This window comes from Actinia tenebrosa, unplaced genomic scaffold (assembly GCF_029948245.1).
Source record: "Actinia tenebrosa isolate PJP-AT-01 unplaced genomic scaffold, QUT_ActTen_1.0 PGA_scaffold13__45_contigs__length_12533684, whole genome shotgun sequence".
NCBI lineage: Eukaryota > Metazoa > Cnidaria > Anthozoa > Actiniaria > Actiniidae > Actinia > Actinia tenebrosa.
The window spans coordinates 9,288,696-9,316,598 of NW_028292573.1; the positions used below are offsets into that span (position 1 = coordinate 9,288,696).

The 27,903-nt window shown below is 41.0% G+C and overlaps 3 protein-coding genes across 3 annotated transcripts; 1 reads left to right on the top strand and 2 right to left on the bottom strand.

Annotated features, from left to right (window-relative positions):
* Positions 1-682: 682 nt before the first annotated feature.
* LOC116293132 (uncharacterized) lies at positions 683-27,859 on the bottom strand. Its single transcript, XM_089028626.1, has 8 exons — positions 27,101-27,859; positions 26,893-27,007; positions 25,836-25,958; positions 25,430-25,552; positions 21,836-21,964; positions 21,206-21,289; positions 20,969-21,088; positions 683-1,565 (listed from the first exon to the last, which is right to left on the bottom strand). The coding sequence occupies exons 1-8, from the start codon at positions 27,446-27,448 to the stop codon at positions 1,255-1,257; spliced, it is 1,353 nt and encodes a 450-aa protein (XP_088884752.1). The 5' UTR covers positions 27,449-27,859; the 3' UTR covers positions 683-1,254.
* Positions 16,135-18,627, bottom strand: LOC148911780 (uncharacterized). The gene is made up of 2 exons (XM_089028625.1): positions 16,657-18,627; positions 16,135-16,227 (listed from the first exon to the last, which is right to left on the bottom strand). The coding sequence occupies exon 1, from the start codon at positions 18,244-18,246 to the stop codon at positions 16,747-16,749; it is 1,500 nt and encodes a 499-aa protein (XP_088884751.1). The 5' UTR covers positions 18,247-18,627; the 3' UTR covers positions 16,135-16,227; positions 16,657-16,746.
* On the top strand, positions 23,020-24,058 carry LOC116307182 (uncharacterized). Its single transcript, XM_031717330.2, has 2 exons — positions 23,020-23,210; positions 23,359-24,058. The coding sequence occupies exons 1-2, from the start codon at positions 23,042-23,044 to the stop codon at positions 23,601-23,603; spliced, it is 414 nt and encodes a 137-aa protein (XP_031573190.2). The 5' UTR covers positions 23,020-23,041; the 3' UTR covers positions 23,604-24,058.
* Positions 27,860-27,903: the final 44 nt, after the last annotated feature.

Sequence of the window (27,903 nt, forward strand, 5' to 3'; positions counted from 1 at the left end):
TCACATACGATACGGAATTAATATAGTATGTGGTCTTCTTACCCAAACTAGGCACTAAATAGTAACAACTGTACTAAATAGGTTTAAATGAAAAATCCACAAAGCTTTTCGCTGTTGTATCACAGCGTGGGACAATCACAACAGAGCTAGGCTCCAAACTTGGTGAAAGCCCAGAGATCAAATTAGAATTTAGAAGATGATTTTTGAGGGGAGGAAAACCGGAGAACCCGGAGAAAACCCTCGAAGCACAGGAGAGAACCAACAAACAACTTTACTCACATACGACATCGAGATCGGCAGGACTCGAACTAGGGCCGCATTGGTGAGAGGCGGCGCATTAGCAGCGCACGCCACCGGTGCTTCCCAAATAGGTGAATATATTATAACATAATAGAAATTACTATAAATCAACAATTATTGCCATCATACATTTATTCGAGTAAAATGTCTATGTATACACTTAATCCAATAAAGTTAGTCACCAAAGACTGGTAGAAGATCTCAAATCCATCAACAGTTATCAAGCGCTTGAAACATGTAAAATGTATCTACCCATAATCCTTGTCGGTCTCAGCTTTGTAGCTTTTCAGGTGACTAACTTTATTGAAACAAGTGTATACTAACACTTGATACCGAATAAAAAAGTCTGTCTGTCTGTCTGTCTTCAATGATTACAAATTCCTTGTATTTTTCACGTGCAATTTATTCCAGGTTCATTCACAATAGTGATTGGTACAGGTTGAGATAAACACGTATTAGTTCAAATTCGATTTGCTTTGCTCTTTTCAACACAAATGTGCTTTTAAACGTTACATAAGCTCTATATATCTGTCGTCCACAAGCGTCCACACTTTACTTTGAGCGTGAAAATGATGTTATGTTAAACATCGAAATGTCACTTGTTTCTCAAATCGCTAGTTTTTTTTTACAATACAATATTGACCTACAAGATCTTTAAACAGATATCTTAACAATTTGCTGAAGTTTTTTTGATCACTTTAGCTTTACGTGAAGAAAAGTTCTTTACAATTATCAAAACTTTTTACTATATAGTTTCGCGTCAACTGAAGACAATGCATGCGACGGATCTTTGCGAGGCGTCATCCATGAAAACTTTATTAAGGTTGCGGTATTGCACATGCTCACACCGTATGGTAGAACAAAAGCAACCATTATCGGAAAAATATTCCCTCAAAAATAAGCGAGCGAGGGTTGTGCGCTTCGGCCATCCTTAAAGTCGCCCTTGTTTTTTTCTTATATAATACAAACAACTCCAGCATCTTCTGCATGGACACAGTTGTGTGACCCCCACGGCAAATGGGTACAGTCTTGAATCCTGGTTTCGTTTCCAAAGCACCTCACATCATCCAACCATATCGTACCGGTTCCTCTACAAAATGCAGCACTTTGGGGAGCACTGTGAGCGCCTCTGAACCCAAGCTGTCTGCAAACTACACGAGCATGAGTCATGTCCCATATGTCATCACATACCGTACCCCAACTGCCATTGTAATAAACCTCTACTATTCCTTCTAGAGTGTTTGATCCTCCAGTCAGTCGTACACCTTAAAAAAATATGATAAAAATAATTTTACTTAAATATTTACTATTTATAAAAATTATATTTACAAAAATCATGGGATAGCCTCCCTTATATTTTTTTCGAGTTGTCTATCACTAGGGCTTTCTGAAAAAAATATCAAGAACGATTTAGCGCCCTGTCTGATACACTTTCGATATACTTGTATTTATATTTGAAACGGCCATAATTTTTGCAAATGGCTGTAAATATATATACACTTGATTGCAGAAAGGTTGTAGTATACATTTGTACATATATCTAATGAGATGCAAGATATCAAATGATATATATATATATATATATATATATATATATATACCTAACCAAAATAATTCTGCAACTTCAGATATATATATATGTCTTTTGTTTTTCTATTGTTTAGTCTGTCGAGAACAAAAGACGTATATATATCTGAAGTTGCAGAATTATTTTGGTTAGGTATATATATATATATACACTCGATTGCAGCAACGTTGTAGTATACATTTATACATTTATACAAATATCTAATGAGATGCATAATGCAAAATAACCATTTTCAACGCTTACAACCAACTGATTTATAATCTGTACGATCTAAAAGACAAGAAAAAAATATTTTGACAGTCATTGAATGAAACAAACAAGAAATAAAGCGATTTTTCTGTTTTGCATATCATTAAATATACTGAATAAATTAGATATATGTATAAATGTATACTACAACGTTTCTGCAATCGAGTGTATATATATAACATACACACTTGATTGCAGAAAGGTTGTAGTATACATTTATGCAAATGCCTAATTTATTCAGTATATTTAATGATATGCAAAACAGAAAACTCGCTTTATCTATTATTAGTAGTATAGGGGATGGGGGTTCCAGCGCAACGACCACCGGAGGATTACCCGCCTAAAGTACCCCCCTCGATTCGTACCGCGATTACCCGCATCCCGCGTCTATGTAAAATATGTTAGTCTATATATGGAGTGCGAAGATTGTAAGAGAACTTTTAAGAAAGAAGTGGACTTGAAGAAGCATTTAAAGATGAAGACGAAATGTATGAGCAGCTATGATTGTGGATGTGGTAAGAAGTTTGAGACTAAGGTTAAATTGTTTTGGCATTGTCAGGATTGTGAGTATGACTACGACGATCTGAAAAGGGTCTGGAATTAGGTATAAGATATCTCCTATTATATAGATGGAATCCCAAAGCAATTTCGAAACGGTGCCAATACCCGGTAACGGTGAGATTGATGTTAGACAGTTTTGGCGCCAGTCAGAAAGGAAGGTCAAGAGAACGCTTCGAAAAGGCATAGAAGAATTAGGAGCCCTGAAAGCGAGTATAATGGTAGAAGTAAGTTTGTCAAAAGATGAGGCAACGACGACAGCAATGCTGCGATCAAAGTCGTTAGTGATATTAGAGTCCACGAATCTGGATAAGTCACTCAGCGAAGCCTTAGAAGCAATAATGGAGTCGCTGTCTAACTACACGAAAGAAGGATCAGGTTGGACAGTGGAGGAGGTAGAAGGTATGGAGGTTAGCATGGCAAGGTACGTACCAATACGAGGAGGAAGTTACGTGCCCCTACCAACGTGGGTAGAAAGGAAAAAAGCCATAGTCAACGTAAAAAATGACGACAACCGCTGCTTTATGTGGGCAATACGATCCGCGCTGTATCCAGTAGATAAGGATCCCTGTAGGACAAGTAAGTATCCCACAGACGATTTAGAGTGGGATGGTGTGGAATTTCCCATGCAGTTGATAGACATCCCCATATTTGAGGAAATAAACGATTTAGCAATTAACGTTTACGGAGTCAGAGACCAAACGATAGTACCACTAGTGTTGTCAAAGAGTAAAGGAGAACGAATACACCTTTTCTACCACGGCGGACATTATTCGTGGGTTAAACATATTAGCAGACTGTTTTACAGACACACCAAACACAAAGGTAAGAAATACTTCTGCGATTGCTGCTTATTATCCTTTACCAGCGTTAAAGCTCTAAAGGATCACGACGAAATATGTCGCGGAGTCGAAGAAGTGGCGCAACGGATCCAGATGCCCACAGATAAGAACCTATCCTACTCAGACCATCAAAAGCAGATGCAGGTGCCTTACGTGATATATGCAGACTTTGAAGCGTTGATAACTAAGGAAGAGCAGAAAAGTGGTGCCACGAATAAGGTGGGATTACACGAGATTTGCTCCTTTGGTTACATAGTAGTCAGATCAGACGGTAAGGCCGACCCTCCTGTAATTTACCGAGGTAAGAACGCAGCTAATGAGTTTCTAGAAGCATTGCGAGAAGAGGAGGAAGAGATAAGAGAACAATTAAGACACCCAAAGAAGATGGTATTTACCAAAGAGAACCAGGAGGCTTTTACCAAGGCAAAGAAATGCCACATTTGCCAACATACGCTTCTCCAGTTTGGAAGACGAGCCAAGAAAGCGTGGGACGAAGATGGAAAGTATTTAGGAGAAGCTCATTTTAAATGCGGGAAGTATGCTAAGAAGGGTGAGAAGCCGGGAAAGCCCTCCACGCATTGCATTCACTGCCACAAAGCATTTGTTGAGGATTTCTATGTGGATAAGGTTAGAGATCACTGCCACATCACGGGTAAATACAGAGGTGCGGCTCATTGGAAATGCAACATAAACTTCAAAGTAGATCCAGAAATGGAAATACCCGTATTCTTTCATAATTTAAGGGGTTACGACAGTCACTTACTCTTACAAGGAACGGACGGCTCCGAAGTAAAGTGCATACCCAACAACAAAGAAAGGTACATGTCCGTAACCGTAGGCAAGCTGAAGTTCTTAGACTCGCAGCAGTTCATGGCGGACTCCTTAGCAAACTTGGTTAAATACAACACGGAGTTCCCCATTTCCAGTCAATACGGCGCGGAAAGGAAAGGAGTCTACCCATACGAATACATGGACTCCTGGGAGCGATTCGAAGAGCCCCTACCACCCAAAGAGAGATTCTACAGCACCCTAAACGAGTCTGGTATAAAGGACGAGGAGTACCAGCATGCGTTAGATGTGTGGGAAAAGTACTCCTGTGAGAATATGGGAGAATACCACGACATCTACCTACGTTCAGACGTAGTGCTGCTCGCGGATGTTTTCCAAAGCTTTCGAAAGATGGCAATGGAATACTACGGGTTGGATCCAGCGAACTTCTACACGGCTCCTGGACTTAGTTGGAGTGCGCTTCTAAAGAAGACAAACGCGCAACTGGATCTCCTAACGGAATACGACATGTACCGCTTTATGGAAGACGGTATCCGCGGCGGTGTTTGCGGACCCAGCAGACGATACGCAAAAGCGAACAATCCCACGGTGGAGTACGACCCGGAGAAGCCAACCACATACATCTTCTACTTAGACGCAAACAACCTCTACGGTTGGGCAATGTCACAGTACTTACCTGTACGCGACTTCGAATGGGACAACATAAAGCCCATAGAGTTTTACCTAAACGTAGGTAAAGAAGACGACAAAGGTTACATGCTGGAGGTGGACCTGGAATACCCAGAGCACTTGCACGACGCGCACAATGAGTTCCCATTAGCACCAGAAGCAATAGAAATACCATTTAAGCAGCTGAGTCCGCTGCAGAGGGAAATGTGCCCTGGCTACAAACCCTACAGGAAGCTAACGATGAACCTGATGGACAAGCGAAAGTACGTGGTGCATTACCGCAACCTGCAGTTCTATGTGCGCCACGGCTTACGCGTGAAGAAGATCCATCGCGTTTTGAAGTTCACGCAGGAACCATGGATGCGCTCCTACATTGACTTTAACACACAAAAGCGCACGCAGGCAAAGAATGACTTCGAAAAGAACCTGTTTAAACTAATGAACAATAGCGTATTTGGTAAGACAATGGAGAACATCCGCAAGCGCGTAAGCATAAAGATAGCCAGCACCAGAGAGGAAGCAGAAGCATACGTATCACAGCCTGGATTCGTTAGATACGTAGAAATGTTAAACTTCTACGTGATTCACATGAAGAAAGCGAATCTATTCCTGAATAAACCCGTATACACGGGGTTTACAGTGTTAGACCTATCAAAGCTGCTCATGTATGAGTTTTACTACGACAAGCTAAAACCGAAATACGGTGATAAGTGCCGCCTCTTATACACCGACACCGATTCCTTGATACTAGAGGTGCAGACGGAAGACATTTACGAAGACTGTGTTCCCGACATCGATGAATACGACACCAGCGATTACCCACGCGACCACTTTCTTTACTCCCCTAAAAACAAGAAAGTAATCGGGAAAATGAAGGATGAGATGAAAGGAAAACCCATCGTGGAATACGTGGGCCTGAAACCCAAGATGTACAGCGTGCTAAAGCTGGACGGTGTAGAAAAGAAAGCTAAAGGCGTAAAAAAGTACGTGGTTAAGAAGGACATAACCCACGATTCATACTTAAAGGTCCTGCGTACGCGTAAGGAACAGCGACATAAAATGAACAGCCTGCGCAGCTACGGACATCAAATACACAACGTTACACAGGAGAAGGTGTCACTGTCTGCATTTGACGGTAAGAGGTGGATGTGTGATGATGGTATCCATACGATAGCATTCGGACATCACACGATAAGCAGTTCTTCCATGACGAACCCACGTGTGGGGCCATCGTGAAGATAATACAAGATGGGCTGACCCTTCTTAGCTATCGCACTTCGGATCTGGTAAGTTTCCAAAGACCAATTAGGATCCGTAGCTCTTTTGGATCCTCCTTCTAATTCACCCGGCTCATAGAGATATCGAACCGTGACATTACCTAATCTTTTTTCATGGGGGAAGACCGCCCTCGAACTTCTGACGAAGGACTTGTGTTCCACGTGTTTCTTTTTTATGGCATCCCTGGGTTTTATTCCCGTAGCCCTGGCCGCCTCGTTGTTCAAAGCCGCGATGACCTGGGGGAGCCTCTGAGTCCATTCCCTGTTGCGTTTGGAGGGATCTTCCAGCTCTTTCCAATACTGGTACCCAAAGAGACGCTCGGCCAAGGTTTTATTAAATCTTTCGACGATGCTCTGACCCCTGTGGTACTCAGCTTCGGCTCTCCTAATTTTAGTGCTGTGGTCTTTCAGGGTCTTAGTAACCACGCCCATAAACTCTGTCCCCGCATCCACTTGCAGCAGCTTAGGCCATTTCAAGACGCGCTTATAAATCCTACCTAGGGCTTCTGCGACTTCCCCAGAATCCTTGCTGGTTATGGGTTCGGCGTCCTTGTATCTGCTTGCGATATCAACTACGGTCAAAGCGTATTTATAGGTCTTTCTTCTCACCTTGTCGTGCGGTAAGAAAAGCAAATCCGCCTGATGAACTTCATTGGGGGCATTTACGGTGAAGCTGGGTCTGGGAATGTACTTGGGCACGGGAAGATAGACTTGCCAGAGGGTTTGTTTTCTTAGCCAGTTCTTAGCCGTTTCATCTGATACCCTGGCCGCGGTCGCGAGTTTTTTAATAGCTGACGCTCCTTTCCAATAGCCTTCAGGCCCATAGTAAATCCTTTTAAGTTTGTCCTCAGTTCGGCCCATTATATGAATAGAATCGCGCTTCGCTTGATTCAAGCGAAGGATAAAACAAGATTGATCTTACGTCCATTGAAATCCACCGTCTTTCCGTCCACTTTAATGGTGATGTTTATGCTTTCCACCAAATTAGACAAGTCATAGCTCAAAGAAATGGGAGTGTATTCTACTGGGTCAAATGGATTACCCTTAGGTAGAAACTTGGACATAAGAGAAGACTTTTCTCCATTGTTGTAACTATGGACTAAATCGCAATAGACTTCGTAAGAGGATGCGACTTTCCATTTCACATCATATGTACTGCCGCTATTTATCGTGGTACTAGTAAGACCCAGGAGTTCTACCAATGAACTGTCCTTCAAATTAGCGCTTCCACTATTTTTCTTGAACTTCATTTCATGGGGTAATCCTGTGGTAAGAGTATATCCATGCTTTGCTAGCTCCTTAGCCAGTGTTATGGGGGTGTAATGGGAATCTGGTATTTTTGGTTTGGTGCCGGAAGTTCCGATGACAAAGCCATTAATTAAATTATACCAAGAATTGTACAAAGAGCAACTAACCAACCGAACCCTTTCCGCGCGGATGGGAGGATTCAGACAAGTGGTAAAGTCATTCTTGTCGCTTTCCAAAAAGACGATCATTATATTAGATACGCCAAGGCCACGCCTCCTGCCAGCCCTGCGACTCCTACGAAGACCAACTCACTATTTTTTTGTTTCTTAGAAGGCTGGTAGTAATTCTTAAAGTCAGGCTTCTTTAACGCCACTGTGGGATGCGCTTGCGCATAAAGTTTAAAGGCGTAGTCTGTATTTTCGAAGTTCTTATCCGCCTGCATCTTGTCTTGGCAGTTCTTGTCCAACCAATCCCTGTAAGCTTGTCTTTTTTCATTCCAAGCCGCCACGTCTCGCTGATATTTCTCCAGCGCTAAGTCGTGTCTTTTCCTTTCGGCGTTAGATTCTGCGTTTCTATCACCGCTAACTAATTTATCCAGATATCTACCACCATAATTAGCCCCTGTAAATGCTAAAGCTGCAATAACTCCACCTGCGACTAAGCTAACCATTATATGTTAGGTAGGTACTTTTCCTTCCGTAGGTAATCCTTTAGCATGATAGCCCCGCCCACGGCAGCGGTCATCTTAGCGAAATTAGCGAAGCTCTTGCTTGGGTCTTCAGTAAAGTCTTCTTTGAGCACTTTCTTACCCACCCAACCAATACCCGCAACGATGGAAGTAATAATAGCTGCTTCTTCAACAGTTTTCAACAACGCGGTCGACATTATATTACAAAGCGAGAAGGTTATTCCATTTCAGGGATTTTGCTTTTTCTAACCTCCACAGGTGCGCGATATGTTGGGGCCTCCCACTTTACTTCTGGCTTCGTAGCCCGCCATTGTAAGTAAAGGCTGCCTGCTGCTATAGCAATTCCTATCGCGCCAATGACGTACCCAGGATTAATAAAGGATTCGCTTTCGTCCTCCACCTTTTCTTCTTTTTTGGCTTTGTTCTTCCTGTTCATCTCCGCGAGCTTCTTTCCCGCGGCAACTCTGCCTGCAGATTTAGCCTTGGTAATCTTCTGCTCGGGTTGCTCTGCCTTCGACTCTGGTTCACTCATTTATATCTAAGGACTTGAAGGACTTGACTAAGTACTTGAGAATGACTTAAGGACGACTTGACAATGACTTAAGGACGACTTGACAATGACTTGACTAAGTACTTGAGAATGACTTAAGGATAACTTGACAATGACTTGACTAAGTACTTGAGAATGACTTAAGGACGACTTGACAATGACTTGACTAAGTACTTGAGGCGACTTGACTAGGTACCTCAGCAAGTGCTGCCTGGAAGACCTTTTCGACTTCTCTATCCTTCTTGAAGTCCTTCCAAGATGTTCCGAAGGAACCTAGTACCTCCTTCAAGTCGACGTGCTGAGCTACGTGAAGTGCCGCAGAGGCGACTGCCATTAACTTACCGCACTTCAAAGACAACCAGCCGCAGGTTATCTTAAGTTCTTGGGCGATGACATAGTCCTCGCTAATGTCCTTCCGCAGTTGCTCCACGTCGTCTATGGGCAGCGCAAGTCCAAGCAATTTAGTCGCAAGTCGGATAGCGGAGTCTGCGACGGCGTCCGTGGTCTTACTTGCAAGGGCGGCCTCGTACCTCTTATGGAACTTCTTAACCTCCTCTTCTGACAACTTGTTAACTTGCTCATGGGTAAGTTCCTTGCCTATCATTTCTTTACACTTCCCCGAAGACACAAGGATGTTGAGTTGTTCCTTGAGGTTACTTTCGTCTAACTGTGTGGGGACTTCATCTAAGAGCTGCTCAATCTCCGTATACATTAACGTCATAAGGAAACCTCAAAGAAAAGATCATCTTGGAATGTTGATGCGTCTTTAAATGCCGCATGTATTCATGCAACTGTTCCTTGCTTATCTCACCGCCGTAGTCGCTTAAGATGGTTTCCAGGTCTGACTTGCTCGGAGTATAAAATACGACCAGGGAGCCTATGTTTTCCCTGAAGGGCTTAGAGACGCTGGTAAGCTGCTGCGAGAGTAACCAAACGCTGATATTGTCATGCCTACCGCTGAAAGCAAGCTTCACCAATTCGGAGGTGCGCTTTTTTACGTCATCCCCACAGGCAATGTCATCCAATATGAGTAAAGTCTGTGTATCTTTAGGGAATTGCTTGTGCCAGAACTTAAGATGGCTGGATAACTCGTTGGGGTCTAAGATATCTACGAAGAAGTCGTCATCATTCCTGCCTATGCCTTCCCAGGTAACATTATTCCTGTAGGTGGGGCATAATAGCACGATATAGTCGAAGCGGTATCTAAAGGGTCCTAATAGCTGCTCCACGACAAATTGTGTCTTTCCACAGCCGGTGGGTCCTACTATCAGAGCGTTACAAGGTATGTGATCTGGGTTCATATATAGATGGAACCAGTGGAAGCAATGCAAAGAATCGTAGCCGACGCAAAAGATAAAAAAGACACCATAGAAATGCAAAGGGAGGAGATAAACCGGTTAAAAGAGCGCGTGCAGGAATTGTACGATGAAATGTGCGGTCTGAAGCGTGCAGAACGGTTTGGCGCCTTGTTGACGATGGCGACGTGGGCTAAGGAGTCCGTTAAGGACTTCATTCAATATCCCCCCTAGAATGTTAACAATTAGGTTAAGTAATTGTTAAGGAATGACATACCTCGAAATAAAGATGTCTTAGAATGTTAACAATTAGGTTAAGTAATTGTTAAGGAATGACATACCTCGAAATAAAGATGTCTTAGAATGTTAACAATTAGGTTAAGTAATTGTTAAGGAATAACATACCTCGAAATAAAGATGTCTTAGAATGTTAACAATTAGGTTAGATCTTTGTTAAGGAATAACATACCTCGAAATAAAGATGTCTTAGAATGTTAACAATTAGGTTAGATCTTTGTTAAGGAATGACATACCTCGAAATAAAGATGTCTTAGAATGTTAACAATTAGGTTAGATCTTTGTTAAGATGTTATATAGTGGTTATCGTACTGTTATGTATAGATGGACTGCGCGGCGTGTAAAAAGAAGTTTAGCTCCAAGCAAAGACTACAATACCATGTCCGTAATGGTGTTTGCACAAAGAAATTGAGTAAAGTTTGTAAGGATTGTGGTAAGGAATTCAGTACTGTTCAAAAGATGCGACAACATCAGGACAAGCGTATTTGCATACTTTGCAAGGGCTGCAATAAGGAATTCCCTTTGGGAATGCAGCAACACTTAAAGAGAGGAGTTTGTGATCAGACCAGGCAGTGTGGTTTCTGCAATAAGATACTTAGTAGTCGACAACGTCTTCAAACGCACCGGAAAACGCATGAACTAAGTTATAAGTTCCACTTTAGGAGCTACGACTTAGAAGGCGTGGATTGCTACCAATGTGCGGATTTGATGAGTCGCTGCCCGCATAAAGAGGATTACTTAAGGAATCGCATAGATTACCATAAGAAAATAGTCCGTACTTTCCCCTCCTTTGAACGCGCCGAAGGCGTTCCGTGGACTAAAAGGGAGTATTGGAGGCAAGAGTGTGACCGTTGTGGTTGCATCAGAGAAGAAGAACATATCTTCAACTGCTTAACAATTACTTAACCTAATTGTTAACATTCTAAGACACTCTTTGAAATAGCTTCCGGGTGTCTTAACAAAGATTTAACCTAGATGTCAACGTTATCAGACATCTTTTTTTTTTTTTTGAGGTATGTTATTCCTTAACAAAGATTTAACCTAATTGTTAACATTATTGGGTGTCTTTATTTCGAGGTTCCCAGTGTCTTAACAAAGATTTAACCTAGATGTCAACGTTATCAGACATCTTTTTTTGAGGTATGTTATATGCTAGCCTACGCAGCTGCCTTTCTGGGAGGCATTCTAATTACCCTTTCAATATATGGACTGTATTACTTGCGAACTACCTGCCGACTGCATTACGACTCCCAAAGCACGTAAAAAATACACCTGCCTTCATTGCGACAGGGTATTCTCCGAAGGATCCTTTGTGGGGCATTGGTGCTCTGCGGATCCTAAAGCAGACGTCCTTACGAATGCAGAGGACTCTCAGGCTCATACTTGACTACGTCAAATGCCCACCTGCCATCCTTTTTACCATGACTCATAACATGGGTAACGTCCTGCCCTTCGATGGCGTACCTTATCCTATCGGGCGCCCAAAGGGTGTATGTTCTTTTTTTATTCTTTAAGACCAAGCGCAGGCGGTCCAAGTCTTCGAAGACCACATAATTCTTTATCTCGTAGATTTCCCCTATTCCTAAATCCTTCCAGCGTGTTTGGATGAACTTTAACTCGTTAAATTTATCCTTGTCCATATATTCTATGAAATATCTTTAAGTGTGTTGCCAAAGTCTCCGAGGTTTTAAAGACCTTACAACACCACCTGCAGGGAATTCGTAGGTGCTCAGCATACGCAGTGATCTCCCTGCAGATTTCGTCGTAGTCGCTGCCTACGAGCACCTTATAGCCGTTTTCTTCATACCTCTGTAAGAGTAGTTGCTGATCTTCAGATAACCTGCCGTTGCCTTTCGGGGTCTTTAGCTCTATGCAGAATCCACAGTAATGTGTATGCGCATTCAAGATCATTAAGTCGGGTTGACCGCGTTGATATCCTTTCTGCCAGCACTTTATACGTTTGCCAACCGAATCCTGCAGTTCACCCAGACCAGGGGCTATGAGCATTTGGGGGTAAAACCTGCGGATGTAGTCCACTACCTTTTTATGTAAGTCGAACTCATTTTCTATTTTGAATACCAACTTGTTTGGACCGTCGAAGCGCTTGTCTATTGCATATTTACCCGTCTTACGCAGCGTGGGTAGGACTTCCTCAAAGACCCAATCACGAAACTCCACAGCTTTGGGTAGTTTGGAGCTAAATATCAGTTCGTACAAACCAGGTTCGGATATAAACACGGCATTTGGTTGTGCGTTAGCGAGGGGGCGGTGATTCGCAGCCCCCTGTAGATCGACCCATCTTTTCTGGTATTTCTCAGATACGTGTGCTCTAATTGCATCTTTGGGGCGCTCATAGCCCAACGCCAAAGCCACCTCCTTCGCTTTGAAGTACAAAGTTTCGCCTTGCACTATGCATTGCAGTTTCGTACCGTTGTTTTCAAATATTTGCAGCATTGTATATCTAAGAAACATTTTAACCTTAATAGGCAACACTTTTAAGTTGGTTCATTTCTACGCTCAGTTGCGCGTCAGACACCACAAAGACGTAGCAGTTTATCTTGTCGCCGTCGCCCGCGGAGGCATTTTTGGTGCGCTTGATCTCCAATGTTATGCCATCCTGGGTGTTTACCAGCCGCAGACCCTGACCATGTAGGTCTTCGTCGTTAATGGTGCGCATGTCAATCCATAACGCGTACTTATCATTAAAGAATTCCTCGGGGCTAATTTGGTCGCCAAACTTGCGCATTGCCTCCCTGTACACGTCTGCGGGCTTTATTCCCTGCGAGTAGACCTTGTTTGGAACGCCGTTTATGTTGACCCCTACGTTAGTAATGTTAGGGTTGTGAAAGGCTTCGGAGTCGCGCTTACCAGCCTCGTAGGGTTTGGCAAACACCAACATCAACCCCGTGAGACTTCTTCGGGGGAGGTTAATACTTTGGTTAATAACCTCATCCGTCTTATCCAGGAAGCTAAACGTCTTATACATCACTACGTGGTCGTAAAGGAATGCCTTCCCGGAGCTGTATTCCATGCCAGCGCTACGTGCCAGATCTTCGCTGTACACGGTCTCGTACTGCAGCTCTAAGTTGGTGATAGAATAAGGATCGACAGCCCCGCTAATCGCGCTGTCCATGCCTCCAATAACGTTTGTAGTGTCTGCCAAGGTTACTTCAAACTGTAACTCGGATAACTGCCTGGGGTAGTACGCGCCATGACTCGTAATCACTTCGAAATCCAAAGGGATAACGTACTTGCTACCATAGGCGGTCTTCACCCTCGTGGCGTCTGCTACTGCGGTTGCTCCGCCGGAGTCCGTAGGCGCGGGGTTGGTTTCACTGCGAAGCTTACGAATAATAACGCTTCCAATTCCCTGCTCTATCTTTTGTGCACGGTCAAAGGCTGTTAGCCACAGATCCTTATACGTGGCATACAAATCGTACCTATTCAAATCCAAGAGGGATTCCCCTGCGAACTTGATTCTCATCTTAGAAACGAGGTTCCTACCCACGTTATTGACGGTATAGCGCTTGTCCTTGGTGCTTGGTTGTATTGCTAGGTCAAACCTTAGCGCCAGGGTGCCAGGAACCAACACTAGGTTATCCGTTAGGCGGGGTACGCCCACATACAGCGTCTCCCCGGGCTTTGCGCTAGAAGGTGTGAATGTGACTCGGTGAAAGGTGCGTTCTGCTTTCAGTCCGCCAACCTGCTTAGGTAATACGTTGGGATTTAACTTTGAGCTTATCATATATAATGGAAGTAGAAGGAACGGATTTTGATCCCCTTACCGAAGAAGGCCAAGTCGATATTAACGATGAAGAATATGAAACCCTGCTTCCTGATGACAATGTAGACCCCCGAGGCCTTTTTGATAAATTGCTGAGCAAGTATGGCGTCAGGGCCCGCGATGCTATGCGTTCCTTGAGAGATAAATTTAGGTCTAAGAACCCCCACACGCCTATTCCAGAATACTTACAAATGGAATCCCTTGGCGTGCGGTCGGACTTAACAGCGGACCTCATCAAGGACCTAAGAGAGCGATACCCAAGCCTAAACCTGGCTACTTTGGACTTCCAAATAGGAGACAAAGGGCAGGTTCAAGTTAGAGAATCGGGTAGGGAAAAATGGCACAACCTGTATCAAAGGAAGAATTCCCGCCTGCTTAACAACCAGCTTCCAAAAGGAGTCACAAATGCGCTGGGAACGCCCAACTTGACGATGCTAAGCACTTTGACTCAAAAGGAAACAGAAGCTGCTAAAGGGGCCTTTGTTAGAGGTATTTCGAAGCCTGGCTACAAAGATGCCCTCAGATCCGCAATTAAAGTACAAGAAGAGCAGTGGGTAAGACTCGAACAATTAGAGACCGTCGAAGAGGAAAAAAGCAAACAACTTAAAGAACTTCCAAAAGATAGCGACGCGACTGGAGGCTTAATGAGATACTTAGAGAAAATAAGGGCTGAAAGGGAAGCACTTAAGAATGAAATACAGGAAAATAATATAACCATCGATGACCTTACGCGACAACTCGATATGCTAACCAAAGATGAGGGTGGCATCACTAAGCTCCTTGATGATTTTAAGGAGGATAACATAGCATTACAAAATAGAATAGAAGAATTGGAAGACGAATTCATGAAACAAAGTAGGTTAACCACTGAGAGTCATGCCGCTGAAATTGCAGACTTTAGAGCTAGGTTGACTAAGCTGTTGGATGAAAAAAGCGGTGTGGTAAAAAGGTTACAGACTGCGGTAAACGAAGCGGCGGGGAAAGACGTAGAACTACAGCGCTTAGGACAAGAATTAATGGAGTCTGTTAACAGAGAAAGACAAGTAATGGTGGACAAGGCAGTGGCGGAGGAACAAATACGGCAACTTCAACAGGCCGTCGAAGACTTGGAGTACGAAATAGATCGACAGCGAGTAATAATCGAAGATCAAACGCGCCCTGAAGAAGAAAGGGAGGCAGCCCAAAAGGAAATAGAAACCCTTCAGGAAAGAGTCGCGGAATTACAAGCGCAAATAGAAGGTAAGGAAAAGGAGCTGGGGCTTACCACCAAGGAAAAGGTAAAAAGAGCCCTTTTGAAGTATGGCGTTCCGCTGGCATTCGCGGTCGCTATTAGCACCGTAGTAGGAGTTATCCTATCCGCGCTTAAGGCTACAGGCGCGGGCGTAAAGAAATTAGGCAATGGACTAACGGCCTTGGGAAAAAAGATGGCAGCCGGTCTTCCTGGGCTGCTGGGTTTGGTTGTTTCCTTGGCACTTAGGGCCGGCGGAGAACTGTTGAAGTTTGTGGGGAATAACATTTGGATATTAGTAGTAGCTATTGGGGTGGTACTCTTGAAGAAGATGAAGGTTTAATCTTATCTGGGTACGTTACTGGTGGCTTATCGTCGTCAGGCATCCGAGGTGTTCTCGACTGGGGATAAGTAAAGATAGTATTCGCGCCGCCTTGATAATGCGAAACTAAAGGTATGAAAGTCATAGTACTAATGGTCTTATGACTCCAGGTAGCATCCACCGGGGGGCCAGCTGCCGGATAGGTGGTATTTATCCCAACAATACCCGAATGGGTGCTCCTTGTGTCGCTTGGACGAATTTGAAGCCTCGCATGTTGACAATTAGCTATTATGTGAAAAGTCACCGGTGTTAGGTTCTCCGAGCTCGTGGTCGTGGGCTCAAAAGTGAAGTGGGTTAAATGCCTCTTATTATTTTTTTTCCTGTAGGGTAGTAGTGGGTGGTCATTCTCATCAAGGATTCTAAACCCAACATTGCAATCATTCCACGTACTAATGTTAATAGTGCATATGATTATACCAAGACCTCCAACCTTCACCTGCAGGTTGGTATCATGCCAGCTATCGTCAGAGTACTCCTCCTCCTCTAAATAATAAAAAAACGAATCTTCCTTTACATGTGGGTTATTCATATATACCAGGAAATAAGTTCCCTTCTAGAGGCTAACTACCGTAAGCACGCTAATAGTCTTGTGATTATAATTGTAATCTCTTTTATCATCTATGCTATTTACCGTAACCTTCCCCGTATCGTCTACTCTTATCTGCAGCTTTACCTTCCCATGACAATCGGCGACCATATGAAAAGTCCAAACGGAATGATTTTCAAGGCTGCTGGGGTTAGGCTCTACGGAAAAATGTGCAGGCTCCCTGTTATTATCTTTTACGCGCATGGGCTGCAGTATTCCGTTGTCGTCGCAGAAACGAAATCCTACGTTTGCATGGCTGCTCGCGCCAATGCAAATACTACAAAGGATTAACTTCTTTCCGGAGTAGTTCAGATCTACAGACATACCTGTGACATCAACCCAAGATGCTTGGGTGTATTTTTTCTCGCCTGTGTAAGTCGTATAGACACAATCTACTCCAGCTACGTAGGGGTTGTTCATCGCCATATATAATAGCTCAGACCAATGCTTGCAGCTGCTAGGCCGGCTTTTAGTAAGTTATGGTCATATTCCTCACGTATCGCAGGCATAACCTTCTTTACTGGTTTCTTTGGTTCGGGTTTTCCTACATGCGCCTTCTTCGATGGTTTTTCTACCTCTTTTTTTGGTTTCTCTACGAAGTGAGTAATGCCCTTGGTCATGTCAGAGTTCACGTCATTCACCCCAAACTTCATGTCCTTGGTAGCTCGCTGCAGCTTATTGTTATAACCCACAACGGAATTGGTGTTAATAACCAAATTACTTGGCATTAACCAACAACCAGGCGACAAAGCGTAATCTAGTCGCACTTTAGACTGCTGCACCGCTAATTGATATCTCTGCACCGATTTAGATATGTCATTTTCTATTATTGCAGACTCAAATAAAGTTAGGAATTCCTGTTGCGTTTCCTGTGAAGCGCCTTGGGATCCAACAATGGGGTTGCGGGTATTTACCTGCGCCCCCAGGATGCAGTACACGAATGCTTCAATGCTACGGTTAATCCTGGCTAGGTTTCTTAAGCCTTTTCCTTTCATTAACACAAACGGATCCCAAGTGCCGGGGTAGTTTGTTTGAATTCTAGTAATTAATGAATTATTACCCTTATCACCACCCATATCGCTAAACTCTAACTCATCACTTGGATATTCCTGATGCCCGTAGTCGGCTGGCTTCTCGCCGTTGGCACCCCAAACATAAACAATGCCAAGCCCATGCGTCTTACCCTCCTTATAACGAAAATCTTTTTGCTGTGGTTTGAACTCATTAATTAACCTTTCCAGGGCTGCGGAGTCGTAGCGGTTATTCATTGGATTAAATGCCCCATCTCCCGGTAGGGGTACGTTAAGCTCCTTCAACAACCTCCTTACCGTAAAGGCAACGTGAAACCGCATAAATGAAATGTGGAACATGTCCGCGGCAACACCACAACCTTTAGTGGCAGCCCAAATAGCAAAGTTTAACTGCTGTGACCAATACCGCATGTTGGGTCCTGCTAACCATTCCCTGGCCTCTTTACCTGACGTATGCTTCAACATCGTCTCTTTAAAGATATTCCTTACTACTACGTTAAATGATTGCTTACCCACTAAAATCTCTAGATGCGTTACCAATTTTTCGAAGTTGTTTACACCACCTTCAGCATCGTAAAATGGGTAATCTTCCGTGGTTAATAATAAGTTTCTAGGAAAATTGGGTGCTTTATGCTCGGGTTTTGGTGACCTTTCTTTATGAACGGGGTGTACAATCGTCAATTGCTGCACCTGATCGACCAGCGTAGGTTTCAAATCCTCATTACTGTACATCCTAGAGCCGTTATAGTAAATCCCATCGGGTCTTCTTTCAAACTTACTAGAGCCTGCATGTGGAAACATCTTCCTAAATGCTCTCCAGTTCCAGTGATCCCGGTTGTCGTGATGTGGTTGCTCCTCTACGTTATTTCCAAAAGCGTCGTACATTAGTATATATAATGGATGTTATACCATCAGCGCCTCCACTCTATCCTGATTTACCTACAAAACCCAATGAATTGAATGCCGAGAACTTCCGCTTGAATAAGGCAAATCTAATCCTCGCTTACTTGGAAGGGCAGACAAAACACTATGAGGAGGTCAGGAAGAAATACGTCAGAGCCCGGAGTACGCTACATAAGATTGCGATAACTTCAGGGTCCATATCTGTTGTGTTAACGGGCTCCGGCGTTGCTACTTCGCTTACTGGGCCGGGAATAATCGTTGGGGTTCCTTTGGCCGGCGTCGGGGCAGCCTGTGGTATTATTTCTGCTGTTGCTACGGGCATTATGAAACAGTTGTCAAGCAAAATATCCAAGCATGACACGACAATAGCTCTGTCAAGGGCTAAAGTAAATACAATTACCGATCTTGTCTCAAAGGCTCTGCGTGACAGAAAGATAGACGACGTAGAATTCTCGCTTATTCTGGCCGAAGAAGACAAATACGAGAAATTAAAGTCGGACATAAGAAATAAAAAAACAGTCGTAAAAGATCTTTCCGAGGAATCTCGCAAAAAGATCTATCAAGAAGCGAAAGAAGAGCTTCAAAGAAAGCTTGCTCAGTAAACATCTGCTTCGAAAAGAGCGTGACGGGATTCTATTTACATATCGAACGTCAGTCTAGAAAATATGCGTAATCGAATGTCTGAAGCTATCATTGACGTCCGCACATTCCTGAGCGCCTTAACAACCAGCGAGTTTGAAAGTGAATATCGAATCTACTTTCAAACTCGCTGGTTGTTAAGGCGAAGGGGTATGATTGGAATGTTGTCTATTGTCTTACACGTGAACAACTCATTATTCTTTCTCGGTACGCCACTTCCGCCACGTGAAAGTAAAAACCCGCCTCGCAGCTGTCATATTATTACGTCAGTCGCCTTGGAATCCATCCTAACAGGGGGTGGTTGGGGCCAATTTTGTAAAATATTTCGTAGATTACGTCAGGGTAATAAGGAATATCCTTATCCAGCCGACAAAACATCCACTCGGCTCTGCTCATATCAGAAACCTCAGGAATAGACTTACCGGTAATTTCAGACAAAAGATAGGGAATAGCTTTGTAATATTTCCCTAGTTTTAATTTTTTCAACGTTTTCCGTAGACTTTGTGGGGTTGGCTCTTCTAAGTGGTCTATGATTTTCTTCTTTACTTCGTTGTCTAAATATACCGGCCGATAACCTTGGATATGACTCATCCAGTCCCTAAAGTATTTTATTCTTTTGTATGGGGTCTTCTTACGACCTCCATTGGCGTAATATTGCTCTTTGGTAGCATTTGGTACGGCATTACGAATATTCTTACCACACTCGTAACACTGTGCTGACGTGTCGTCTTCTATTTGCATTTTTTTACCACAACAAATATACTTATTTGGCTTAGTAGGTACAAACTTGGGTTTTAAGCACTTTATACAGAAGTCATAAACAAACTCTTTACAATCTTCGCACTCCATATATAGACTAACATATTTTACATAGACGCGGGATGCGGGTAATCGCGGTATGAATCGAGGGGGGTACTTTAGGCGGGTAATCCTCCGGTGGTCGTTGCGCTGGAACCCCCATCCCCTATACTACTATTATTTGTCTCATTCAATGAACGTCAAAATATATTATTCTCGTGTTTCACATCCTACAGATTATAAATCAATTGGTTTTGAGGGTTAAAAAAGTAAAATTGCAATATGCATCTCATTAGGTATTTGTATAAATGCATAAATGTATACTACAACGTTTCTGCAATGGAGTGCATATATATATATATATATATATATATATATATTACACTTGATTGCAGAAAGGTTGTAGTATACATTTATACAAATACCTAATTTATTCAGTATATTTAATGATATGCAAAACAGAAAACTCGAACAAACGAACAAACAAACAAAACGAAAAAAACAAAAACAAAAACAAAAAAACAAAAAAAAAACAAAAAAAAACAAAAAAAAAACAAAAAAAAAACAGAAAAAAAAACAAAAACAAAAAACAAAAAACAAAACAAACAAACAAACAAACAAACAAACAAAAAACAATATGCAAATAGGACGAGTGTTCTTAAGTAAAACAACCTAAAAGTGTACAAAGCCATATATTTTAGTTAAAAGGATGATTTGCAAATAACCAAAAACAGAAGTACTTTCCACAACAGCATTTTTATATAATGAATTAGTCTTGAATTTACGTCATCTGATTTGCATATTGATATTTCAAATGTTTATATCTCCGAAAGGAAAATTGACAAACCAAAATACTGCAACCATACTACTACACTATTCACATATAAGTGATTTTGAAAGTAATAAAAATTTCCTTGATATACACTAAGCATATTCATAAGCAACCACTAATATTAATAGGAAGTTTGGTTCTACCCAAATATAAAGGGGCTATCTAAAACTAAGAAAATTAAAAGTTAAATTCTGATGATCTGGGAACAATGGCCCATATAGAACCAGTATTGAATGCCCCTACAGGGGCGTAGTAGCCAGGGGGCTAGCCATCCCCCCCCCCCCCCCCCCCTCCCACCCCATCTCTTCACCGGTCCATCTTATAGACCTAAATCTCTAAAATTTCTTTCTGTAGACTAGGCTAGAAAATAACAATAGCTAGAAGAGTTTTAGAAATAGATGTAGGATTGTTTGTATTAGCAATATATAAAAATACCTCCACGTTGAGAGTAACCGTTACCAGTGTCACACAGGCAGTAGAAGGACCCGGCGATGTTTACGCAACGCTTGAGGGAACCATGACAGTTATGAGCACCAGTAGAACACTCATTCACATCTAGATCACAAGAGATCAAGAAAAAGAAGAGACTTATTCGAAAATGAAACTGAGATGGTTGATGGAGTGCACAATTGAAAGAAAATAAAAAGATATGAATAACTACTTTTCATTTACCTGCACAAACACGACCATTCCAATAATTTCCAGAACTACACTGACAGGTGACAGAACCAAGGGAGTTTGAACAAAGAGTATTTACTAGATCAAGAGATCACGATGAACTATATTAATATACAAAGAAAAACTTTATTGGTAGAAAAAAAGGAGGCGCTATTTTGAACGATGAAAGGTGAATAAATACAATTTTTCTCATTTTTCTTTGTGCTGTTGCTGTTTACCTCCCTACCACGACCATGATTCTTAGGTTCACTACTAAGATTTTAGAGGATTAAAATCTTTAATGCAGTCCAAAATCTTCCTCAAGACATTGTTTTTATTTTATTGCAAAAACCTAGCGCGCGTGGGCTCTACACTACTTTTTACGCTCAGTCGATGTTGTGTCTTGAGCATGCGTAGCCCTTTGCAATTGAGACGCACATATTAGTATTCTCCAAAGGAAGTATACTAAGGTATACTCCTTTTGCACGCATATTTAACTAATTCGTTAGCCCCAAATCTTCCTTGGGAGATTTCAAAACCGCTTCCGGATGTAAGTCACTTGGGAATTGGACCAGGGGGTATATTCAACCGAGAAAACCAAAGAAAACCGAGCTGATGTAAAAAGAAATAATATTCTTTATTTACCTGCACACGTGTTTCCATTCCAATAATACCCAGAGGTAGTACACTGACAGGTAAACGAACCAACGATGTTCAAGCAACGAGTATTGGCAGTAGGACAGTTGTGAGCACCGGTAGAACACTCGTTTACATCTGACAAAAATATGTAGAATATTTAGTAAATTTATTAAGTAACTTTTTACGAACCGAGGTCGTTAGGCATGAGGTTTGTTTTGAAGACCGACGGCACAGTTTTAACCTATCCGGATTGACTTTCCAGTGGTTTTTATAATCAAGTTTTGGATGTTGTTTAGTAATGATATCGCAGGATACCGGACCGCGGTCACATATAGAAAATACCGCAAAACAGCCAATATTCAGAACGCACTTCGACTTGGCTTCGACTTTGGCGGGCATCTGCTATAGGGTTCCCTATAAAGTGATTATGAAAGGGCGGAGCTAACAGATCACGTGACATAAATTTGTCTACGCATGCTCTATTTCGTTGACTGCTGTAATTCAAGACAGCCGAACTAGAAATATTAATTCGCCATCGTAATCGTAAACAAGGATTTTGAAGCAAGATGTTAAGGACTTCTATTCTAGGATTTTTAAGAATCTTCAAAATTCATGGGCAATATATTATTTTGGTTAACTATTCATGCTTTGATTCAGCTATTCAAAGCAGTATTTTTTGTAATCGAAGATCAGTTCTAAAGGATAAACTTAGTAGTCGTGTTAAAGAACTACGCGCCTGATTAATGGCTTCGACTTTTAAATTATTTTGCAAGCTGACCCTATTCTGATCACTCGATGCTATATTTTAAAGGTATTTTGGGTTTGAAAGCTGCTACAAATAAATGCAAGATATATATAAGTTTATTTGAGTTTTGATTTTGTTATTAAGACAATAAAATGATGAAAATAAATTTCTAAAACTCATGCATTTTTGACCTTCGCTTGAGATCAATCGTATTTCAACTTCTAGTTCACTGAAAATTTTCTTTTAGAAAATGTTTATTAATTCCAAAACCAACAGGAGGGAATTTTGCATGCGCATGCACGCATCCGCTGATGCATATTAAGGTGATTGCAGGCTACAGAGGTGGCCACTGACCCGTGACGTATGGTTTGAGCCTTGTTTGAAACATGGCGCGGTCGGAGCGGTCATTTAAATTGATATTTTTGGTGGTTACATTATTTGTAAACGAATTTTATTGCTCTCACAAAATGTGTTCAGTATTTAAGCACTACGAGAACAAAGCAAAGTCAGCCACAAGTTTTAAAAGTGACTTCAAGCAGTGTTTTGTAATTGAAACAGCTAGCGAGCAACTGTGGATATGTTCTACGTGTAGAAGGCATGTCGCCGAATTTCGAAAAAGCGGAAACTTTCCTCAACGTAAGTAGCTTTTTATTTTTTCATAAATTTACATAGTTTCATAGTTGCATCGTTTCACAACACATGAAAGGACTATCACAACGCAAGTCATATTTATTTCAGTTCTTTTTTAATTCAAAATGCTTACCATTGACATATTCTATTTCAGGTTGCGACCTCCAGACAGAACTACAGGTATTGCGAACAAGACTATTTAATGAATTCACTGTGTCCAATGAACCCCCTATCTACGACTCTGAAATATTTGAACAGTTATGTATTTCATCTGGTGCGAAAACAATTTTCAATAGCATTTTTTCCGCGATGACTGATGCTAGACACTCTGCAAATCGACAAAAAACCAACAGGAAAAGAACAGTGGCTATAAACTATATCATCTATAAACTTTGTTAATGTTTGCAAATGACAAATTTCTATTCACGGTTTTTATGCATATATTACTTGCAAAAAGTTAAATTTTTTTGGTATAAGCAGATTTTTTGCGGCATGAAACTTAAGATCATATAAAAACACTGTTATCGAGCAACACAATTATTACAACCTAAGGATGGAGATGAATTTTGATTAGCCTGATGCTTCTCGTAAAAGGAAGATATAATTTATACATAGGCTTCGAATTCCCTCCAAAAAAACAATTTAAATACACCTTGAAGCCGATTTTTCTCTCTGAAATAACCTGTATTTTTCTAATGAAGAAGGATTTCTGGTAATAAAAAACCAACACAGAAGGTGGAGATAGCGTCTAGTGATGGCTACTCGAACATTTACTAAAATTTAAACATGTAAGTGATTTGATATAGAATAAAGATACTTTTTGTATATGTACAAAATGTCGATCACAGTTAGGGTTTGCCAAGATATTATAATTATTAATAAACTCTTGCCATGTGTATCCATATCTATACGATGTACCTCTGGTACTGAATATTTGAGAGTATTTTACTTGTGTTGTATGGACAACGAAGGCAGCCATGACACTTTGGCAGTGTATTCTTCGCGCTAAAAAGTCCATTCTGTCAAGAAAACTAATCTCTTTTTTCATCATATTATTTGACCAGAAGATGAACTAGTCGTATCTTATTTCATAATGTTTATAGCACTGGTTTATAGCACTGGCACACGAATTTCGATTATCATGAAATTATGGCATAAACGTTTTGCTCAATTTGGCTTTCATCAACTTTAGTAGCTCTGTCAATGTCTTTCGAAACTTAGCAACTTATTTCCACTTCTCCTTTGGATCTCTGAAACCGGGTAACGCGGTCTACCCTGCTACCAGTGTCTCGTTCTTTTTTTTTTTTTTCGTCCTGATTCCTCCCCAACAAAATGGACAAGTTGAACAATAGTACCCAGGGGTCTTCAGGACATTACCCAAGGGACCGTTGCGGGCTCCTGCTATAGAGTTCCGGTCTATAGTCCGGTCAATTAGCATGTACAAGCTGTCAATCAAATTCACCATGTTGCCAAGTGATTAAGAGAGGGCAGAGCCAGCCGATCACGTGACGTAAATTAATGTCTACGCATTACTTCGAAGCGAATATTTCTAAGATTTTCAATGATTATCATGGGTAGTAGGTTTTTTTGGTGAGCTATTCATAATTCAGTTCGAGCAGTATTCTCTGCACGATTAAGCGAAGATCGGTAAGAAGAACATGGTTTCAAGACCAATGTTTTACGATAAAGCTGGACAATATAGACATTTTTATAGCCTATATTTATGTACTTATACGAACTGTTTTGGCTTTAAAGTCTACTACAAAGGAACACGAGGTACATAGTAATATTTATTTTAAAATTCCATTTGATTAAAGAAGCGTTATGATCTCCTTTAATTTTCTCTAAAAAAAATGGCGATTCAATTAAAAAATATTCTTACATTAGAAAATCATAAAATGTAAAGAAATTCTGACAGAGGTCTTGATCAAACATAAGCCTGTATTTACGTTTTAAATGAAGCATTTAGATTTTAAAGCAGTTATAAAGAAAATAGTTATTTATAAAGGAACATTTAGAGAAAAATTGCATGCTTGCATCCATATCCTTAAGATCATATCGAGGTCAAGGTACATAATTTCCTCTTTTACAAAAACTACAATCAAGTAAGCTATATGAAAATCCGAGGTACGCCCAACTTTCATTATGTTATGATCCAACATTTGATTCAAAAGTTGAAGATCGGATTTCTCATCATATTTATAGACTTTATGATATTAACAAACCTGTACACGTCACTCCGTTTCCTTGGTAACCAGGTTTACACTGACAAGTGAACGAACCACCATTGTTTGTGCAAGTAGCATCAGAATGGCAGTTGTGTGTACCAACAGTACACTCGTCCACATCTGTGAACAAGAAAATGATTAATGTCGTTATAAGGCCTATTTTACTAGAGGAAGAAAATACGATTTCAAGCAAGACCTTTAACAGGCTGCGTACTGAACAACAGAACAGGTTTATTCTTCCATTAAACGCTGCCTGTTTGGCATCTAATCTGATCGTATCTGATATGCAGTCATCCGCTTAGTGAATTTCTAACCGGAATTCCTTTCGGTCTAGTCGCGTAGGCTTGGAGGCCTTCAAACCACGATGTTTTATTTTTATTTTGAAATGACTATTATTACAAACCTGTACACGTCACTCCATTGCCTTGGTAACCAGGTTTACACTGACAAGTGAACGAACCACCAGTGTTTGTGCAAGTAGCATCATTATGACAGTTGTCTGTACCAGCAGTACACTCGTCCACATCTGGAACAAAATTGGGATAATTTGATATCTTTAAAAATAATTTTAAGTTTATTTTTACCATTTCACGAATCTTCTACTCCACTGCACTGCACTCTTAGTCGTATCTAAAAATAGTTGAATTTTTTTATTTGCCCAATTAAAATCATGATTACATTTGCAACGTCTCTTTAATTTTCCGAATTGGCAATTTTCCATTAAACTAAACGATGAAATTTAAACCTCATTTTTGCCGTAACGTTTTACTTAGACCTGGCCCTGCATAAAATGATGCAATTAATGGATGAAAGCTGTACAGAATGAAAAACTGCTTGTACTGACAGTTAAAGTGCCTGTCAAGCCTACAGGATCTCTTCCTGATTTCAAAGCCCTTATGACATAAATAGGGATGAACTTTACTTTCTTTTTGATATTTCTTTTTGTTGCCGAGATATTCAAAACAGAAGCTCAGAAATCACGAAACGCTGACGTCAACCCCGGATCCTTGTAAAAAGTCCAATCATCAAATACAGAATATCTCTGTGATATTTAACTCGAAATGACCGAAACTTTTGGTGGTCATAGCGCACTATAACCACCAAAAGCTTCAGTCATTTTTAGACAATTTCAGGTTTTCTCAAGGTTCTATCTGTAAGATAGCCTTGCCCTAACTTGGATCAGACCAGAGGATTTTTTTCAGGATTCTATATGAGAGTTAGCCGTGCTCTGACTTGGATCAGCCCAGATTTTATTTGTCTAAAGTTTCGAATTTGAGTGGTCTTTTGTAAGAAGACGCAAATTTTGATGTACATACTCAAGAAAAAAAGAATGAAGAAGTTTGTGACTTAAAAGCAAAAACGTCACCTTAGAAAAGTTAATGTTATGTAGTCATATACTAATGCGATTCAGGGAATATTCTGTCAATCTCGCACAATTTGTGCAGTAATTTGAAACTCACCATTTTGGCAGTTGTTCCCATCATATCCTTTCTTACATTGACAGCGATATTCCTGCCTGTTTTTCTGAAGGATGCAGGTGCCACCATTATGACAGGGTGTCTCTGCGCACGGGTTCTGGAAAGAGAAAAATGGTTTAAGTTATTGGTTTCCTTGTTAATAATTCTGGAAGAACAAGAAACTATCTTGACTATAATCTTTAGAAATTACCTGGATGCTGAAATGAACAAATGCGTTGTTTTGTATCATGTTCTGCGGGTGTGTATGTTTATCGGTTGATAGCAGCTCACATACGTGAAGTCCATTATTCTTGGCTGTGGTTTGAAAGTTCATCGATTGACACCAAGGAACCCCAACACAGGCAAAGACACACTCCATTTTCTCAGGAACTTGAGTGGTTTGTTGTTGAATGTCTTTGGTGTGGATGGGAAATGACAAAATGGACTCAGGAAAAGCATCAAAAAGAAAACCTTTGTCCTTGTTGAAATAGTCGTCCTGCTCAGTACATGTGATGTAGTGTGCTTTACACAAAAGCAGTACTAAAGCTAACCAGTTCATAACGAATGGCTACTGATTCGACCTTCGTACGTAAAGGGGGACGAAGGAATAACGAAAATGATAAAAGTCGGCACAAGCAACGGTTTTAATTTTACTTTCAATTGCTTCAGCTCCTCCCACAAGCCTAAAATTAAAAGGCCACGAAATAAAACGCCAAATCTGATCTCAATCCGGCCATTGATCGGGAAAGTATTAATTAGTAGTAAATATACTAATGTATAGTGTAATTTGAAGCAATCATTCGATACCTGCTCATTTAATAAAACGTTGTTTGTCTTCTAAAGTATATGTTAAGTACCTAGGTGTACTACTACGTCGATAAACACCTGAAATGGGAAAAAAAAAACATCGATCTCTTCTTAAGTAGTAAAATAATAAATAAGATAAAATAAAAAAATAAAATAAATAAAAACTGTTGGAGTACTATCAAAACTGAGACTTTTCTTACCTACAAA

What these genes read in the sequence shown, in the direction of transcription:
- LOC148911780 (XM_089028625.1), bottom strand. Translation starts at nt 18,246, where the DNA reads ATGTACGACGCTTTTGGAAATAACGTAGAGGAGCAACCACATCACGAC.
- LOC116293132 (XM_089028626.1), bottom strand. Translation starts at nt 27,448, where the DNA reads ATGAACTGGTTAGCTTTAGTACTGCTTTTGTGTAAAGCACACTACATC. An exon ending in TTGTTCATTTCAGCATCCAG is followed by an intron (nt 27,008 to 27,100) that starts GTAATTTCTAAA and finishes TTCTCTTTCCAG; the next exon opens with AACCCGTGCGCAGAGACACC. An exon ending in GAATGGAAACACGTGTGCAG is followed by an intron (nt 21,290 to 21,835) that starts GTAAATAAAGAA and finishes CTCTTGATCTAG; the next exon opens with TAAATACTCTTTGTTCAAAC.
- LOC116307182 (XM_031717330.2), top strand. Translation starts at nt 23,042, where the DNA reads ATGTGTTCAGTATTTAAGCACTACGAGAACAAAGCAAAGTCAGCCACA. An exon ending in AAGCGGAAACTTTCCTCAAC is followed by an intron (nt 23,211 to 23,358) that starts GTAAGTAGCTTT and finishes ATTCTATTTCAG; the next exon opens with GTTGCGACCTCCAGACAGAA.